The following is a 19,288-nucleotide window of genomic DNA, read 5'->3' as shown; positions in this document are numbered from 1 at the left end:
CCTACCACCAGTGTCAATCAAGCTCGAGAGTTTTCATTTTAAGGGCAGACCCCCTTACCTAGGGCCAATCGCAGTCAATTCGGAGAATTCCCATTTTAACGTAGGTCTTCTTCCCTATTCCCAGTCAGTGTCGATTTGGCCAGTTTTCATTATGTTGGCATGCCCCCATTTCTACTTCCAGATAATCAACAGTGTGCTTGGAAAAATTAAGTAACACTGATGATCTTCCCATAATTAGGAGTCTATTCGTTTATGGGATCAATTTCATTTAATTTGTCACCAGTACACGTACTGAAGCGAAGGAAGAACAGAGTCATTGAAGAACCTCTTGATAAACAATGTTTCGTGTTTTATTTTCTGGTGCACATATAAACAGGGACTTGCTGCTGCTGACTCGGGAACATGCGACGTACAGTTGCCCGTGGGAAAAGCAGGGTGATCTGAGGTCAAGTCCAGCAATACTCAACGTCTGGCCCTGGGATTTATTAATAGTCATCGCAAAGCAGAGGCTGACTGGAAACTGCAGACGCTTGAACTCAAACGGGTAGTTGGTTGGGATTAGTGGTATCCGCGGGATAAGAACTGACTCTCCTTCACCGCATCCAGTCATGATAGTTGCCTCTATCACGTGTTTGTGGAGGGCGTTCACCTGAAGTCTTGTCCCATTGCACAAATTAGGTGGGCTGAGATTGCGCATGAGTATGATTGGTGCGCCGATCTTTAAGGTAATTTTGTGCGATGGAAGCCCCGGAGCCGTTATAGAATTCAGGAACTCAGGAGGATAGTGAACTGCGTCGTCAGAGTTGATTACTTCATTGACAGACGTATAAACTGTCTCCTCGCCGTGGAACATTGTGAGGATAGTCGAATTAATGTACGCCGCTTGTTCATTAGTTGGAGTTAAGATCGCTCTGCAGCAGAGCCATGAGATGGGTTTGCTCCTAATATTTTCTACGTCCGGGTACACCGATGAAATGAGAGCTTCAAGGTTAGAAAGCGACAAACAAAATTCATCAGAAAGAGTAATGATCCCGTTACTGTCTCCCAGTGAGCCGTTCCCAATCGACAACAATATTTCAGTGAATGTATGTATGTTTTCATCACCACCTAGATGTACCCTCATATTCTGTGTCAGAGACAGTTTTTGATATTTGGCCAAAGTGATGATCTCCTTAATGAAGCGTTCACTTCATCTGCTCTGCTCCCTCTTGGAACAACCGGTAACGTTTGACGAAAATCACCAGAAAAGAGGATAGGGACACCTCCAAAGAAGTTATCACTGTTTCGGATGTCCCGCAGCGTTCGGTCAACTGCTTCAATCGCCTTTCTGTGAGCCATAGTGCATTCATCCCAAATTATAAGACTGCAGTCTTGCAGAACCTTGGATATGTTACTTTGTTTTGTGATGTTACATATTGGTGACTCTGTGCAGTCAAGATCTATAGGCACTTTAAACATCGAGTGAGCAGTTTTGCCACCGGGTAAAAGAGTGGCTGCGATCCCCGAAGAGGCTACTGCTACAGCAATCTTACTATCCTGTCTGATCTTAGACAACAGTAAGTTAATCAGGAATGTTTTTCCAGTTCCGCCCGGAGCGTCTAAGAAAAACATTCTACTTTCCTTATTTCTAACACAGTTTAATATTTCCCGATATACTACAGTCTGTTCATCTGTAAGTTTTGGTTCATTTAATAGAACAAAAGACCTTAACGCTTCTTTATTGTAATTTGTTTCCCTGAGATAGTCAGCATTTAACGTTTGTAAGATCTGAGGGGAAGGAAGGCCGTAAATGTTCAAAGGCTGACCGCCAATCGATAGAACGTATTCTTCGAGGTCTTGAAGACATCTGTCTTCCACATGGGCGATCATTTCATGAGCAGTACCGTCGTTACAGGCGGAAAGTTGTCGTAAGAAATCTTCTGCTAGGCTCTCCTTATATTTGTTCCACAGATCCAACGGATCAGTGAGACTGCAAAAGACTAACAATATGCCAAAAAGCCGGCGAAGTTTTGCTGGGCTTTGTGAAACTATCGCCTCCTTCAGTGTCTCTTCCCATTGAGAGTCATCCAGGAGTAATCCATGGGCTTTGCATGCACTCCGATATGTAGGGTGAAGTATGCCATTGACGGTGCGAAGGTCAGTGAAGGATGTTGGTCCCCTGACAGTGAACAGAAGCATGCGTAAATAGAAGCACTCGGAATTATTAGGATGGACTGCATACACTCGGCTAATTACGTGCTGATTTCTAACGCCCGAAAATGCTACCACAGGTACTCCTTTCTTTCTTCTTACAAATGTACCTTGCTGTTTGTTATACGTATAGTAAGAGGGAACGTCTTCATACAACAGTGTCTTAGCAAAATCATCTGTCTGACGTAAGTTAAAGAATGCCATTAAGGTGGTGTTACGTGGATTTTCTACTATGTCATGAGCCGTTTCTGCAGTAAAGACAATTCTTTGAAAATTTTGTAGATGAACATCTAAATGCATTACTGGAGGATACCTTTCATGGATAGGAAATGAAAGAATTCGCCAAACTGCTTCTGAGCTGGATATGTACCTTCCGCTCTGATACTGGCACACTTCATCATTTTTGTCTTGCAAACCTAAGACTGCCTGATCGCTTCCTTTGTTGATGTACTTACAGATGTATTTGATGGACTTAACACTGCTACAGTATTCAACATTGATGTGTGTTTTGAATACCCTAGACAAAACAGGACAGTATGGCACTATCCATCTATTATCCACTTCCATATCCTGTCCATTTATCATAAGGCGTGCAGTGAAGCCACCCATAGAAGGAATCCTGCGCTTGTAGGATGGGTACCCATCGTTCCCTGTGACAGTTTCATTGACGAATGCTCGTGGGTATCGTTTTGAGCATCGTCCACCTTTCATACATGGTGAGCCTACGTTGAAAGATCCGCATGGTCCATGGACCATGTGACATTTAACTATGTTAAAAAGCTGTGGATCTTTATCAGGATCTGGAAATTCAGCACTAATAACCTTATCAATATCGACGGGTCGTATCTTGTCCTCAAGCCATAATAATATGTGGGCGTGAGGCAAGCCACGCTTTTGCCATTCAACAGAGTACATAAAACAAAGAGTTGGCCCAAATATTTGTTCTCTGGTTAGTAAGTCCATGAGAGATTTTAATTTCATGTGAAATACACGTGTAATAATGTCGTGACGATCATTCGCTGACTGACCATTATATACGGCATTACCAATTTCTTCCCATTTTGGATTAGTTGTAGCTGTAATAAAAAGATCTGGACATGAGTATTTTCGCACATAACAGAGTGCATCTTGAGATCGCTCGTGCATATATCGGGGTCCTCTAGTGAAAGTGGACGGTAAAATGACTAACCGTCCCAAATCTGCCATGTTACCCTCGTCCTTCCTCAGGGCGTCTTTAAGGTGAATGTAGCTCTCAGCCCTTAATTCCCTTTGGTGTGTTCTGATATAGACTAACCTTTCAGTCTCTATTTTAGCATACATGTCTACCCAGAACTGATTGGACAGTTGACGGTAACAATGTAAGTAGTTTACCTCGCCTTGTCTTATCATTATACGATAAGAATAAAACTGAAGAGAAGATGTTTTCTTGAGAGGGGTCTTTAGTTCTCCGGTTCGTGGGTCTACGTGGTACAGTAGGAAGTGGTAGCCATCATCTCCACGAGGGAACATCAGGGGATATTGAAGAGCGTCGTATGATCGGTGGGTTTCAGATATTCGTCTCAGGCCCTGGTCTCTTGTCCGAAGCACGATGTCTCGCTTATCACATTCGTGTCCAACCAATATGACAGCTATCTCGTTTGTTGTCGGCTGATTATAACAGCCTCTGTGCTCACCAGCAGGAACTCGGTCGGCGTGGATCACAATCTTGTGGGTGTCACCGTCCGGCATTGTCTCTAGAGTTGTCTTCAGTTCCTTGACATATGGGTTCACATCATGTAACATGCCCTGCAAATCATTAACTAAATGGGTTTTTAAATTTGGTATTATTGCTGTTCTTTGATCTACCTGTGCTTTGTGGTCTGCAATGAAATATATTTGAAGATATTTAGAATTTTCATTGTTTGCAGGGAGAAGTGAACCTATTAAGTGGTATACTTGTCCTTGAATTTTGAATGTTGGCATAAAATTTCCTTCCACTACTTTAGTAGCTCCGAAGCTTGTCATTTGGAATGCGCTGTTGTAGGCTCGCACAAATTGAAGAAAATGGCGAGAGTCAGTATGCGTCCCATTTAACAGAGAAATAAGAAGTTCCGGTAGAGGAGTTAGATGATTTAATTTAATTTTTCCGGAAGAGCAGCACATTCCCTCTGGCTCTTGCTTCCATTTGAGAGCCCTACAGAAAGGGCACACTTTACTCAAAGACCCTATATGGGCTCTTGGATGGTAGTCGATAAGAGGGTTATAAGCAAATGCACTTCGCTGCTTTTCATGCCATGGAATCATATTAGGACACCTAGATTCAATTGACGTTGAATGTAATTCTCTAACATTGGCATGTCTCACTCTATCTTCATCTAACCGTCTGAGATATTCATCAGTGGTCTCTGATGAACGTCTTTCTGCTGCACGTTGTCTTTTCTCTTCCTGCTGGACATTTTGCATTTCGTTTAACGATGCGTAGGTACTTCGTCGTTGTGTTAACGCCTGAGAATATTCCTCCGCAGCTAGGTTTTCGCGTGTGAGGGAATGGTGCTCTCTGTCATGCTCCATTCGAGCCATCCGCTGATCCTCTGATTCTGTTTCTCTTAAACGCATCTGTCTAAATCTTTGCGATCTGAGTATTGCCTCGCGGTCTGAAGCAGTCTCAGAAGCCCTAGATGTGGACTGGCGTGCTCTCTGTGAGCGAAGCCTGGCCTCGCGCTCAGAAGCAGTCTCCGAATCACGGTCAGTGCTCTTCCTCAGTCTGTCTGCATTGAGTCTGGCTTCGCGGTCTGAAGCAGTCTCAGACGCCCTAGATGTGGATTGGCGTGTTCTCTGTGAGCTAAGCCTGGCCTCGCGCTCAGAAGCACTCTCCGAATCACGGTGAGTGCTCTTCCTCAGTCTGTCTGCACTGAGTCTGGCCTCGCGGTCTGAAGCACTCTCAGACGCCCTAGATGTGGACTGGCGTGTTCTCTGTGAGCTAAGCCTGGCCTCGCGCTCAGAAGCACTCTCCGAATCACGGTGAGTGCTCTTCCTCAGTCTGTCTGCACTGAGTCTGGCCTCGCGGTCTGAAGCACTCTCAGACGCCCTAGATGTGGACTGGCGTGTTCTCTGTGAGCTAAGCCTGGCCTCGCGCTCAGAAGCAGTCTCCGAATCACGGTGAGTGATCTTCCTCAGTCTGTCTGCATTGAGTCTGGCCTCGCGCTCAGAAGCACTCTCCGAATCACGGTGAGTGCTCTTCCTCAGTCTGTCTGCACTGAGTCTGGCCTCGCGGTCTGAAGCAGTCTCAGACGCCCTAGATGTGGACTGGCGTGCTCTCTGTGAGCTAAGCCTGGCCTCGCGCTCAGAAGCACTCTCCGAATCACGGTGAGTGCTCTTCCTCAGTCTGTCTGCATTGAGTCTGGCCTCGCGGTCTGAAGCAGTCTCGGAAGCCCTCAATATCTTAACTTTTTTAGCTTTTGATATGGACCGTCCAATGTTAATTCGCTTCCTAGCAGGCATGGTCAAAGGAACAGTCACAAAAGTGTCGAAACCCAATCAGTAACTCTGTAATGGGCAGCAAAGTGCATGTGGTGGTGATTATTTTCTGTTGGTGACGGTGGTGTTGGTGATTATTGTTTTAACAGGACGTACAACGGGGCAACTATCCTCTATTAACACTAATCAGAAGAAAACTGAAAGAGATCCGATACTTCGAAGAATGAAGTTATCGGCAAAATAAAGGGAAGGGCCGCAATGAGCTCGAAAATATCAAAAACAGAAACCCCTCCCAGAGCAGAAACTGGGAAGGCAGGAAGTACTAAGGGGTAATAGTCAACAAAATAGAGGTAGTTGTGATTATTGTTTCGAGAGGTAGTACAAATGCGCAACAATCTTCTGTTAACACTAATCAGAACGAAATATGAAGAGATGCGATACTTCGAAGAATGAAGATATCGGAAAAGGAAGATAAAGTCCACAAAGGGGTTAAAAATCGCAATCAGCAACAGAATTGAAATGGCCGTATTGGTGATTGTTTCAAAAGGAAGGACAACTCCTCAACAATCCTGCCTTATCACTAATCAGAACGAAATTGAAAGAGATCCGATACTTCGAAGAATGAAGATATCGGCAAAAGAAAGGGAAAGGCCGCAAAATGCTTCCAAATAACAACCACAAACCCCGCCCAGAAAAGAATTTCAGATGCAGTGGTTCCCAATGAAATTAGAGTATCCGAAAATTTCTAAAGTGGAAATAAATTAACGTACCGTCGCAACACTTCTGAAACAGGAAACAATATTTCAGATATTTTTCAACGCAATAACTGACATGAACACTCACATAGATATGTTAACAATCTCAGTTAGAAAGTAACAATGTAATACAGAGAAGAACTAAGCGCCACCAGTGTGAATACCATTAAGCAGTCAAGTTCCTTTTGCTCAGAGCAATATTGATTTCGGTTACGCTTATCGACATGGATGATATAGACTGCTGAAGCTGACCGAAGTAGCTGTTGCCTGTGACTCACGGGTGGCCCAGATTGGTTGCGCAGTAGTGTCGTAGGACAGGTATCCTAATTAGGATAAAACCTTCAATACTGGTATTTTGAAGGTTTATGATGAGCCGAAATTATTATGTTATTATATTTATGTTTCGTGTCCATGGACGTATAACGTGCGGACGTACGGCACACAGATTTCCAATATGGCGTCAAGGAACAGCACCATTAGATCTCTGATGTAAAACATGTATAAATTCTATGTAGATTGTTTTAGAGAGCGATTGTTTTCTTTTTTGTATTCCGAGAGAGGCACTGAATGTTTTCTTCTATCTGACAGGATAAGTTCGTAGCGATAATAAAGTTGCTTTTAGAATACGTAAAAGTGTTCTCGTGTGATATTTTTATTGCGTAAAATAGAAAATCGCATATAGAGAACGACAGTAGATGTTGGTTTTCCCCACAGGAGCACCGTGACTGTGTAGCACACAACCGCACGTGTATCTTATTTCTTTGTTTATAGCTGTCTCTCTTATAAAGGAAAGATTTCCATGTAGCATCTGTACGTAATTTCTTTCCTTATATTGCTGTTGGTGTATATAGTGACCTACTGTATTTTGCGTAGCGTGTGCATCGTAGTTCGTTTCTGTGAACCGCCTGTTGCGTGGTGAAGGTGGGAGGGGGGGGGGAGGAATACATCCGGGTTATTCCCTGCCTGTCGTAACAGGTGACTGAAATCGCCCCAGGGGTCCTTAACTTGGCAGGGTGGGCTCGCGACCACGGACCCTTTTAGGTGCACTTACTTATGCCACGCTCCTCACTTTAGCTATATTATCCGAACTTCCGTGGTCTATTCTTGTTCTTTGCAGACTCCGACGGCATAAGAACATTCGAGGCCTCATTTCCACGCCCTTCGCGGATAACTTAATTTCGGAAGAGTCGGATTCCTCCATTTTTGTCACTGATTACTGTTAATATAGGATGGTTGCCCCGTTGTAGTTCCTCTTGAAACAAAAATCAGCACCATCACCATTCTCTTCTCTCATCCGACTTGTGTTCTTATGTTTGAGAGATCTCGGGAGTTGGCCCAATTTTAAGATCGTATGCCGTTCCTGAGGCCGACCGAATGTGGAGGATTGTATTGAACAATTACGCCTTTCTGCTGGGATTCAATCAATCAATCAATCGATCAATCAATCAATCAATCAATCAATCAATCAATCAATCAATCAATCAATCAATCAATCAATCAATCAATCAATCAACATACATACGGAGTAATTAAGGAAGAAAATAATAGTTAAGAAATCTGACATTAATGGAAAATAGATTATAATAACTGAGGAGAGCCGGATGACGACAAATATGTAAATACCAAGTGAATGTATTGCTCTTACTTATGCCCCTCAATAAATTATGCTGGTGTGAGTTATGGATATAAGAAAGCCGTAACAGAGGAGCAAATTAGGCGCAGGGATTCTTAGGTAAACATATAAGATGACTAATGGTGTTATTACTGAAGCTGTTCGAGAACGGTTATAGGCCTAACCTCCAACGATATTCCGCCATTATCCCGCAGAATGGCCAATTGACACCTCTCTTGTTATTCTACCGCCCCCACCCACAGGGGGACGTTGTCGGTCTGTCGGTCACTCAATGCAGAGCATGGTACCAGCAGAAAATTGTAAATTTCTCCGTCATGTGAAGAGTAAGGTAAATTATGAACATAACGAAAGTTGTTTATAATGAAGAGACGTTTCACGTACGGTAAACGAAGTTTACAGAAAATCAATAGTATAAGAGAAAAAGGAGGAAAACCATTCTGGTTTTCCTATAAACCCCCCATCTATTGTAATATTTTAAAATGATATGCACATAGAAACCTTCCCCGGGATGAGCATACTCTAAATATGAAGTTTGGTTGAGATCTATTTAGCCGTTTCGACGTGATGGCTTTCGTATAAACACCCCGTGTATTGAAAGATTTTAAAATGATATGCATATCGAAACCTTCCCCGGGATAAGTATACTGTAAATATGAAGTTTGGTTGAACAGACAAACAGACAGACAAACAGACAAACAGACAAACAGACAAACAAACAAACAGACACGAAACGTAAAAACCACCGATTCGGTCTTGAGTTGACCTAAAACGGATAAATATCTGAAAAATTGGCAAAACAAAAGAAATTACAGACAGCGGACCCCCTACAATTTTATTTATATAGATAATTTCGCTGCTGTAGAATCCTGGAGCTGACGTTGCCATGGTACGGTATTCTACATTGTATTCGAATATCGAAGTAAATAGTGTACATGCAGTAAATAAGATAGTTTTAAAATTGCATGTCTCTTAGCGTTATCCGAGAAAGAGCATGGGGAGGTCCCCGTACGTTTCCAATGTAAAGTGTTTGTTACGGATTTGTGATATAACGGCAGGCTCACTTGCCTACTGGCATTCACAATCAGGTTGGGAAGTTTACATTATAATTGCAGGCCCCATTGCCTACTATGCGGACAGAATCGATTTGGGGAGTTTTCGTTAAAATGGCAGCCCCCCTTTCCTACCTCCAGACAGATTACAGTTTTTATTATAATGGCAGGCAATTACCCTACTATCACTCGAAATTCAGTTGTGCAGTTATCATTATAATGACAGGCCCCTTTTCCTACTGCCAGCCAGCGTACTGCCAGTCACACCAAGTTGGTGAGTTTCCATCAAAATAGCAGGCCACTATGCCTAATGCCAGTCACATTTTAGATGAGTACATTTCTTTATAATGGCGGGCACCCTTGCCTACTGCCAAACACAATCGGGTAGGGGAGTTTTAAACAAAACTGCATGCTCACTTACCTTCTGCAAGTCAAATCGAGAAGGGAACTATTCATTACAATTGTAGGCCTTCCTTACTAATGACAGTTACACAGGAGTTGGAGAAGGAACCCTTTCCTACTGCCAGTCAAAGTCGGTGTGGGGAGTACTGATTACAATAGCAGACCGACCCTTTCTCGATCGCTAAATCGACATCAGTGAATATATATAGATCGACATACGAAAGTATATGCGTGTTTACAATATTGAAGACCTTCATTTACAGATTAACTGCTACTAAACGTACGTCATATCGACAAAGGATTATACCATAAGACACGCCGGATTTAGTGGCCTAAATGGCTGGTCCAATGATATGTCATCTATTCTTGGGTCAGATTTAGAAACGTGGAACAGGGTAAAGGTTTTGTAAGATCATCTCACATTACATTACTTTTCGGATAATAATGTGACAGCTACATACGTAGCATTTGGCTCACATATGGCTACTGAGTGGGCCAATTTTCGTGAAGAGTTTGATGATTCTGTATTTCATATAAGTAATTGAAAGTATGAATAATGCATGTGAAAATTCCAAATTGACTTAACATCGATTAATAGAGAAAAATCAAACGTAAAAGGGATACAGATACGGCATAAAGTCATAAGACCAAGGTTGTAGATCATTCCAAATTGAACGGAGATTGTGCAATCCGTTACGTGATAGGAATTTCCGAAGGTCTGCACCATCATTAAAATTGCCTGCATATTTCGATATTCTTCGGGGATAAAAAATGAAAAATTTAATGATATAGGATTTTTCATTCGTTACAGGCTAAAACGTATAATTTTGTCAAATTTCAATTATCTTCTTATTCTTCTGGCAGATTATGCCACAATGTGGATTTTGGGCGAGGCGGGTAAAACTTAGGACTTTCAGGAAATCAAAAATTATGGAGATTGTTATTATTACCCCTTAAACGGAAAGCTGTACGAAAATTTCGCCAAAATAGTCAGTGTAGAGGTACACAGTCGTTACGATTTGATTTATATAGATAAGGAATCTGCTCCATGTAAAACACCTTTTGGGCTATGTCCGCTGGACTTAACCTGCAAAAGTGACCATTCATGATATCTCCCTTATTAATCCTCCTGACGAAAAAATGCACATGAAAAAAAAGGTTTAGAGGTGGAATTCCATCAGGTTTGGTCGATTTCCAGTCAGGTTGGTCTTGTTCTGTATATATTGTGGAAGAGTAAAATCACCATTTCGGTTCCTTATAAACCGCCAGTCCATTCCGGAACATGAAATGTTATTTACGTTTAAAACCTACCTTTGGACAGGTGGATGCTAAATATAAATTTTGTTTCGAATGTCTTCAGTAGTTTTCAAGTTGTAAGGAATACGCTTTACACGCACCCGCTCGTGAGTTAAGTCCGATGGGACTTGTACAGAAAAACGGTCCTTTAATGATATCTCCCTTATTGATCCTCGTATCGAAATGATGCACATGAGAAAAAAAGGTTTAGACATTAATTTCTACCAAGGTAGGTAGACTTCCATAAACTTTTGTTGTGTATATTTTTTGGAAGTGCAAAATCACTGTTTCGGTTTCGTATAAACCCCCAGTTAGTTCAGGGATTTAGAAACAATATTTGCCCTGAAACCTATCAAGGACAGGTGTATTCTAAATACGAATCTTGGTGGAAATGCATCCAGTAGTTTCTAGCATTCACGTACATACGGCGTAATTAAGGAAGAAAATAATACAGTTAAGAATGTTGAAACTAATAGAAAATGGATTATAACTGAGGACAGCCGGATAACGACAAATAAATAAATGCCGTGAGTTATGGATATAATAAAGCACTAACAGAGGAGAAATTTAGGTTCAGTGATTCTTAGGTAAACAAATATGAAGATGACTAATGGTGTTATTACTTAATCTATTCGAGGGCGGTTATAACCTCCAACGATATTCCGCCAATATCCCGCAGATGAGCCGATTGATGCCTCTCTTGCCATCTACTCAAGGAACAACCACGAATTTAAAAGCATGATGAGGAAAATGGCAATACGTTACTTCCCTACTGGCATGCAGTCAGAGACGTTGCCATGGTAACCTGTAGGTTCGTTGTCGGTCTGTCGGTCACTAAATGCAGAGCATGATACCAGCAGAAAATTGTAAATTTCTCCGTCATGTGAAGAGTAAGGTAAATTATGAACATAACGAATGTTGTTTATAACGAAGAGACGTTTCACGTACGGTAAACGAAGTTTACAGAAAATCAATAGTATAAGAGAAAATAGAGGAAAACCACTGTGGTTTTCCTATAAACACCCCGTCTATTCAAAGATTTTAAAATTATATGCATATCGGAACCTTTCCTGGGATGAGTATACTCTAAATATGAAGTTTGGCTGAGATCTATCCAGCCGTTTCGACGTGATGGTGGGAAAACCACTCTGGTTTTCCTATAAACACCCCGTCTATTCAAGGATTTTAAAATGATATGCATATCTAAACCTTCCCCGGGATTAGTATACTCTAAATACAATGTTTGGTTGAGATCCATCCAGCCGTTTCGACGTGATGGTGGAAAAACCATTCTGATTTTCCTATAAACCCCCCATATATTCAAATATTTTAAAATGATATGCATATGGAAAACTTCCCCGCGATGAGTATCCTCTAAATATGAAGTTTGGTTGAGATCTATCCAGCCGTTTCGACGTGATGGTGGAAAAACCATTCTGGTTTTCCTATAAACCCCCTGTCTATTCAAGGATTTTAAAATGATATGCATATCAAAACCTTCTCCGGGATGAGTATACCCTAAATATGAAGTTTGGTTGAGATCTATCCAGCCGTTTCGACGTGATGGTGGAACAGACAAACAGACAGACAAACAGAAACAATTTTATTTATATAGATTTTTACACTCGTTCTTCACCCCCTTTCCATCCCCGCCCAAAGGAGTCCTATGAGTGCCTTACACAACAGTATATTTTTTTCCCAGATATTAAGTCTTATTTGTACCTATTTTGGTTGACAGCTATGCCCAAACGTACATGCATAATCTCACTGCTCTAGAATCCTGGAGCTGACGTTGCCATGGTTACGGCAGTTCATTTCTTTATCCGATTCCTAGAGCAGGGGTAGTGTGGTGCCAATATCTCCGTAACGGTTGGTTTTAGGGCCTTAAAACATGGTTTTCGGGCCCGTAGGGCTTACCGAGTTTTGTTCTTTGCGTCAAGAGGATTAAATTGAGCTTTGTCTCGTCCTTATACGACAAATTCGATATTTTGCCTATAATAGTATAAGAGAAAATGGAGGAAAACCGTTTTTCCTATAAAACCCCCGTCTTTTCAAAGATTTTAAAATGATATGCATATCGAAACCTTCCCCGGGGTCAGTATACTCTAAATATGAAGTTTGGTTGAGATCTATCCAGCCGTTTCGACGTGATGGTGGAACAGACAAACAGACAAACAGAAACAATTTTATTTATATAGATATCATCATGAAGATCATTCTAGGTGGGACACGTCCCTGCATTGGTTAGCCTTAGCTTTGAACTCGGCGGTTCATGAATCTCATAAGTTTACGCCAGCTTCGCTGATGTTCAAATTAGTTCCCAACACACCGCTCTCTAACCTCTGGTCTCTGAGTGACATTCTACCTGAGACAAGAGACCCAGATAACATTAAAGATCTTTGGAAAAAGGCTAAAGCCAACCTTAAAGTGTCTCATGAAAAGGTGAGGGAAAGATATGATCGTGGACGGAGACCCACCAATTTGAAGGTGGGCGACCAGGTGATGGTCAAGAATTTTGTGCCCGCGGGCAAGCTTTCCCCCAGATTTCATGGGCCGTGTATCATTCTCGATTTCCTTACTCCCGTTACCTTATTGTTAAGCAATCCAGCCACCGAGAGGATATTTAGGGTTCACCTGTCACAGGTGAAACCGGTGTAATTTCTGTGTTAACTTGCTTCATATAATTTTGAAAGAAATAGGAAGGTTATATTTTTTTTTTAGGGGTTTCACCTTTGAGGCCTTCTGCCCTTGGAATCTGTTTCCTTTGTGTGTAATTATTTTTGTAAACCTCCCCCGATCAGTTAAACTGCCATCCTGTCCTTACCATGGCCATTACCACGCTCCCGTCTCCTGCTAACATAACACACAGTGGCTTATATATGCCATGAATATCTTCACGCCGCTGGCCCCTCAACCCCTCCACAAAGCCTGTGCCCTCAAAAAATGATGATGGTCCAACAAAATTCTGCCGCCGAGCTTTAATGTTTCAGTGCCCCCGCAGCAGCGCGGCGCCGTACCGCTCCTGAGGCAGGGTAAGGGCCCGCCCTGCTCCAGTGAGGCCAACCTGTGTACGGCGAGCCGGAGTCCTCCTCCCGGGCAAGGCTGATGTGCGGCGCACAACCTGTAACTGGCCCGCGACCTGCATGTTCGCCGCGGGCGCGGCGTGCTTCAACTCCACTACTCCTCTCATAGTGCGGGCGAGCGGTATCTCAGGGTACTTGAGGGGTCCGAGCGGCCTCCTCTGAACTCAAGCAGCGGCGGCTGGTCTGGCAGTCAAACTTATCAACGTTTAAAGTACATATCCAGCTATATGGACATTCCAGTTCAACAATTACCGCCTTTTTTTTATTTTACTGCAATATCTGGTGGACTTAGAAAATTTTTCCTCAACTTTAAAAACTAAAAGTTTCCTTCTGAATTCAACTTCTACAAACATTAAGACATTACTTCAAAAGTTACTACAAGAATTTTGAAACTGGATCCAATCATTTTAAGAAAATTTGTTGGTAAATACTTCTGCAATTAACTTCCATATCAACATCATAGCTTGGACCTTATGTTGAAATAAAAGTTTATGTTCTTCTGTGTTACCCCTTGGAGAGACTTTGGGGGGGGGGGTCTGTACCGGGTGGTACACCTCCACGTCGCTAATTCAAACTTTGCGCCAGTTGAAACTCCCCTACTGGAGGAAGTCTGAACTTTATCTAATGTGTTAATTTTCAAGTTTCTCAGAAGATGTCACTACTTGGAAATTTTGAAGTTTCTGAACTGGGTCGTTTTCGATGTATTTTTGTTTTGCCTGTAGTAAGAAGTGTGAACATTCTCTTCTAGAGGACACTACTGAAGAACTATAATGGTGCACCCTAGTGCGAAGTGAAAGAACTGTTTTTTGGAGAAATTTTTATTTCAAAAGTTTGTTCCTTGTTAAATTTCTTTCTGTTATTGTCTAAGTTGGCTGTATAACCCTTTCTTTCCCCTTGTTTTGAATTTAGCCAATCCCGAATTTCTTTAATTAATTTATGACCAATCAGGTGTATCTTCCCCTACGGGCATATGTTGCTTAACCCTAGCCAATAAAATTCTTGTGGGAGGGTGTTCTAATTCCTGAAACGCCTCGAACTTTCCGCGAGAGTATATAAACTGCTGATTTTAGGGTCTCTGCGCCACTTCAGTAACTTCTTTCAGTGTGTAAAGTACGTAGCAGGGGGCGGGAAGCGCCTCTTTCTTCGGGCAGCAGTTCATCCACAAGGTAATGGCCTTTTAATAACTTCTTGGCTTGCTAGCTCAGCAGTTTAACTCTCGGGGCGGGTCCGAAACCTTTTCCATGTAACCTTCCTTTAAAAATGTAAAGACACTCGGTGTCAATTCTTCCTGTGTTAACTAGTTATTGGGATAGAGAGTGCTTAACCCTCTCGAGCTCCCACTCATATTGCATTGAGGTGAACTTATTTTCACAACTATTCTTCCTTAACGTAATGTAAATTGTTCCTTCTATAAGTCACCTCTTTAGTATGGGATTAGCCCTTGCATTAGCGGCCTAGTGCCAAGTAGGTTTTAAACAAATGTATTAGGAGTGCAGATCGCCTCCCCTCAAATTGGTATTTTAGAGGCCATGTAATTAACCTTTTCTCACTTAATAGGCCTCAGTAGGTTGGGTATTTTACCCCTGTGTTTATGTCCTTAGAGGATAGCTTGAAGGTGGAATTTGGTGTGGCCTTTGACAGGCTTAAATTTTGAGAGCGAGTTGCTCTTTCTTGAAAATTTTGTTTTCTGCGCGCCTCAAGGAGGCTTTACTGTGTAATTTGGAGCAAGTGCTCCTGGGCATGAATGGGGTTTTCTGCCCCTCTGTTGAAACTTGTTTTGGGGTAAAACTGGGCTAATTGCTCAAGAATTGTGAGTTCGGGGCTCGAAGCCCAAATCCTGTAAATACTGTAATTGTACTTTGTTGCCTTGCTACTCTGTACCTGCCATGCTTGTTATTTCTTGATTTTGAAAAGAAAATATAACCTTGTTATATTTTATCTTGACTTTAATTTCGTATTTTGAGGCCCGTTCACCCCCGCACCTTCTTTCACCTCTGCTGTTCCACAGATAACTCGGAACAAATACCATGCACGTTTAGACCGCATTAGACAAGGTGTGTCTGGAAAGTACGGTGAATGGATTGATATCGGAATGGTAGCGTGCGATAACACTGCGTACATGCCCATGTGAATACGGACATCTCGGGAAGCGTCACTAGCGTTGAATACAATGTGCTGAAACAGGTTATCCTCCTACGGCCAGTCGAACGCAGTGTGGGTGTGAAGACTCCTGTCACAGTGCAATGGAGCAAAGCATAAACATCAAGTTTTTTTTACAAACTGGGAATAAAGGCTACGGTAAAGCATGCGATGACGACGCACGTGTACGGAACAGAAGCTGTGAGAAGAAAATGTGTCTGCGATTGGTTCAAACGTTTTTGGGATGGACAGGAAACTCGTGACGGTACGCCACGTTAACAAACACCAGTGTAGAAAGCATCGAGCAAGTGCGACAGATGCTGGCACAAAATCGGCGACTGTCTCTGAGAAGGATTTCAGAGGAATTAAGGATTTGCAAGGACAGTGTGAATACCAGCATACATAACAACTTGAGTAGGTGGAAGACCTGTTCTCCATTTGTGCCGCGTACATTGACTAACGAACTTAAGGCAAAACGGGTGGAAATTGTCGGAGATTTCATTTAGACGAATGACAGAGATCCATCTTTTCTGAAAACCATCATCACTTGTGATGAGAACTGGTGCTACCAGTTCGATCCGGTGAGAAAGTGAAAATGGCATAGTGTTCACCCCGTTCCTCACGTTCTGAACGGAGTCTACTCCAAACGTGCAGGGTCAAGACACTATTTTTGACAGCATTGGAATGATCCACTGGCCAGTGCCGCATTCTACGAGAATGTTTTGAAACGGTTGCTGCTACGCATCCGGCGTGTCCGGCCAGAGTTGTACAAAATTGAAAAGTGGAGTCTCCTCCACGACAATGCCCGTCCACACACTGTTAGCCGTGCCCGCAACTTCTAGGCTAAGCGGTGTGTGCCTGTTCTCCAGCATCCACCGTACCCCCTCCCTCCCTACTACCCAGTGTCTGACGCCTGGACATTTCCTTATTTCCTCCTCTCTCTCAGTAGAATTCTAAATGGCACATATTGTACTGACATTTCCAACATCCACAGAAATGTGATTTCAGTGCTTCCATCGATTCCAACAGACGCCTTCGCAGCCAGTTTTCGAGCCGTTGTATACACGTTGCCAAAAAGTTATGTGGCTGAGAATTCTTTGAAGGCTACTAAAGGTGTTTTCTTTGTGTTATGGTATAATTCACAGTGCTTGTGTTATCTACGACCAAGGTTTCATATTGTGTAATACACAACCTTAGGTTCTATTATAAAGCGTACAGAAGTACAGTATTAAAACCCCAATATTTTGATATGTTCACATCCTGTATATGTTAGTAGAGTAGGTTTGTAGAACAAGATATTCTGTACTGAAAAGGGGTGTATTTCTACGGAACATACGTAAGGTTATCATTAGCTAGCTGCCGGATATTTTTCGGTAATTAATTACAACATCGTTAATGTTATAGTAAAGGACTGTTAGGCTTGCCATAAAATGTTATATATTTCGATCATTTATCCAAGTTTCGTCGAAAACTGTCTGGTCAAATGTTAACAGTTCCCTTATCAGAAATACATGCACATGCGACTGACAGTTTTAACATTAGCGTCGGTTGATTAATTTTTTGGGCTCCGGGTCTGAGGTTCTATGTTCATCTCAGTACACGCCCCTCCGTATTCATGCAAAGCACTGCTATTCATAAAAAAAGGAAACTATAGTGAACAGTACCAACCCCCCCCCTCCCCATAGGGGACATCTAGCAGCAAAACAAGGCCAAGTCCGCAGGTGTGACAGAGTTCGCACACGTGACCAATCGGGTTATGAGAAAACCGGCATAAGAACCAGAACATGAGGTAACATTGAATCAGTAACAGTTCTAATCATCGGCATTGGCCGATCGTGACTAGAGAAAACCATCATACAAGTATCAGTGACATCCCCCCATCCTCACAAGAATCACAAGAGCCCTCACCCTCAATCGTATTAAAAGCTCACCTCTTACTTGATACTGGTCGTAAAGGTCGTCTCTGAAGTGAGGATGTGAAGTGAAAGCTTCGGGAGGCAGTTTGGGCACAAACTCAGGACCTACAGCCCCCAGCTTGATGCCCTTCGGTCGATCCTCCTCCACACTCTTCTCAGTGCTCTGCCAGTAGAGATCATGGATACCCGCAATGCAGCGGATCTTCAGCCTCCCTGCCAGAAAGTGCTGAGGCTTTACCAGGATCTGAAGGCCCAACAGAGACATCTCTCTGTTGGTGCGGGAGTCCTTCATAGGGTAGTAGTGGACCAACTGCGCAGGCGTCGCCTAGGAAAATAAACAAATATTAATCATATTATTCCTAAATGGCTCCTTGCACTGGCGGCGCCCTCCTGATAGTTATCATAGTAGGTTATTTTTCTATTTACGAGGGCTGGAAGTAAAGTACTGGCAATATTAATAGAATACAATATTTAATTAACTAACGAGTACAATGGCATTACATTATTTTTAGTGTAGTCACTCGCAAGGTGTATTACCATGACGAATATAAGAGCAAGTGTGAGGACTCAGCCATTATAGCATGGTAGTTTGTGGTCTCGCCACTGCAAGCACTGCAAGCGATTATATCCAACACGTTATCCAATAGTTCCGGCAAGCCGGGTAAAGAAAAGTGTGGGAGACGTTACTGTGCAAGATATTTCAATGAACAAGATGAATTTTCTTTGCTTTCAGTTCCTAAACTCAGTTAATTGTGTTTTGTGTACTTCAAGCACGTATCTTACGTGGCTTAATTAATGTAATTGCAGCATGCCGTATTATGCCTGGCTGTAAGTCAGTCTATGGTAGAGTAGTTGTTGATGTGCGAATTTTGTTACCACTGAAGGATGGAAGTCAATTTGAAAAATAGGCCAGAGCTATTCCACGGAAGGTTACTGAGTTATCGCGGAATTTGTCATGTTCATTTCTCTGATGATTTGATAGGAAAATTATATAATGTTATAGCCAATGGTGAAAAAGTGGACATTTCTTGTGTGATATGGAAATTACATACAGGAGCAGTCCCTCACATTTTTCCCTAATTTGCCGCCAAATCTTCACGCAAGCTTTCGAAAGTCCTGTACCCGATACATTGAGTTGATGAGTTGAGTAGTAGTTCATGGGTGTTTGTTTTAATATGCTGGGTGCTATTTATCTGTATATGTACACTCCAGCAACCTGTGCTTTCCGCAACATGTAGTGACGGCCGTAGCTCATATTTCCATGTACCACTTTTTCCATTGGCCCCTGCCGCGATATTTTAATTGTAATCTCTCACTTATTTTTTAAAGGCAGTTCACATACTTATCACTTACGGAATAATACGTCTCC

General features: G+C 42.4%; 1 protein-coding gene across 1 annotated transcript in view; it reads right to left on the bottom strand.

Moving 5' to 3' along the window:
• The window catches only part of LOC136881047 (uncharacterized), a 341,118-nt gene that overhangs the window by 11,016 nt on the left and 310,814 nt on the right, over nt 1–19,288 (bottom strand). Inside the window, exon 5 of the mRNA XM_067153643.2 lies at nt 17,935–18,244. Coding sequence (XP_067009744.1) covers nt 17,935–18,244 — 310 coding nt within the window. The remainder of the gene's footprint in view (nt 1–17,934; nt 18,245–19,288) is intronic.

Source organism: Anabrus simplex, chromosome 9, assembly GCF_040414725.1.
Source record: "Anabrus simplex isolate iqAnaSimp1 chromosome 9, ASM4041472v1, whole genome shotgun sequence".
NCBI lineage: Eukaryota > Metazoa > Arthropoda > Insecta > Orthoptera > Tettigoniidae > Anabrus > Anabrus simplex.
The sequence above is the reverse complement of the archived record's forward strand: the minus strand, read 5'-3'. Positions and strand labels throughout refer to the sequence as shown.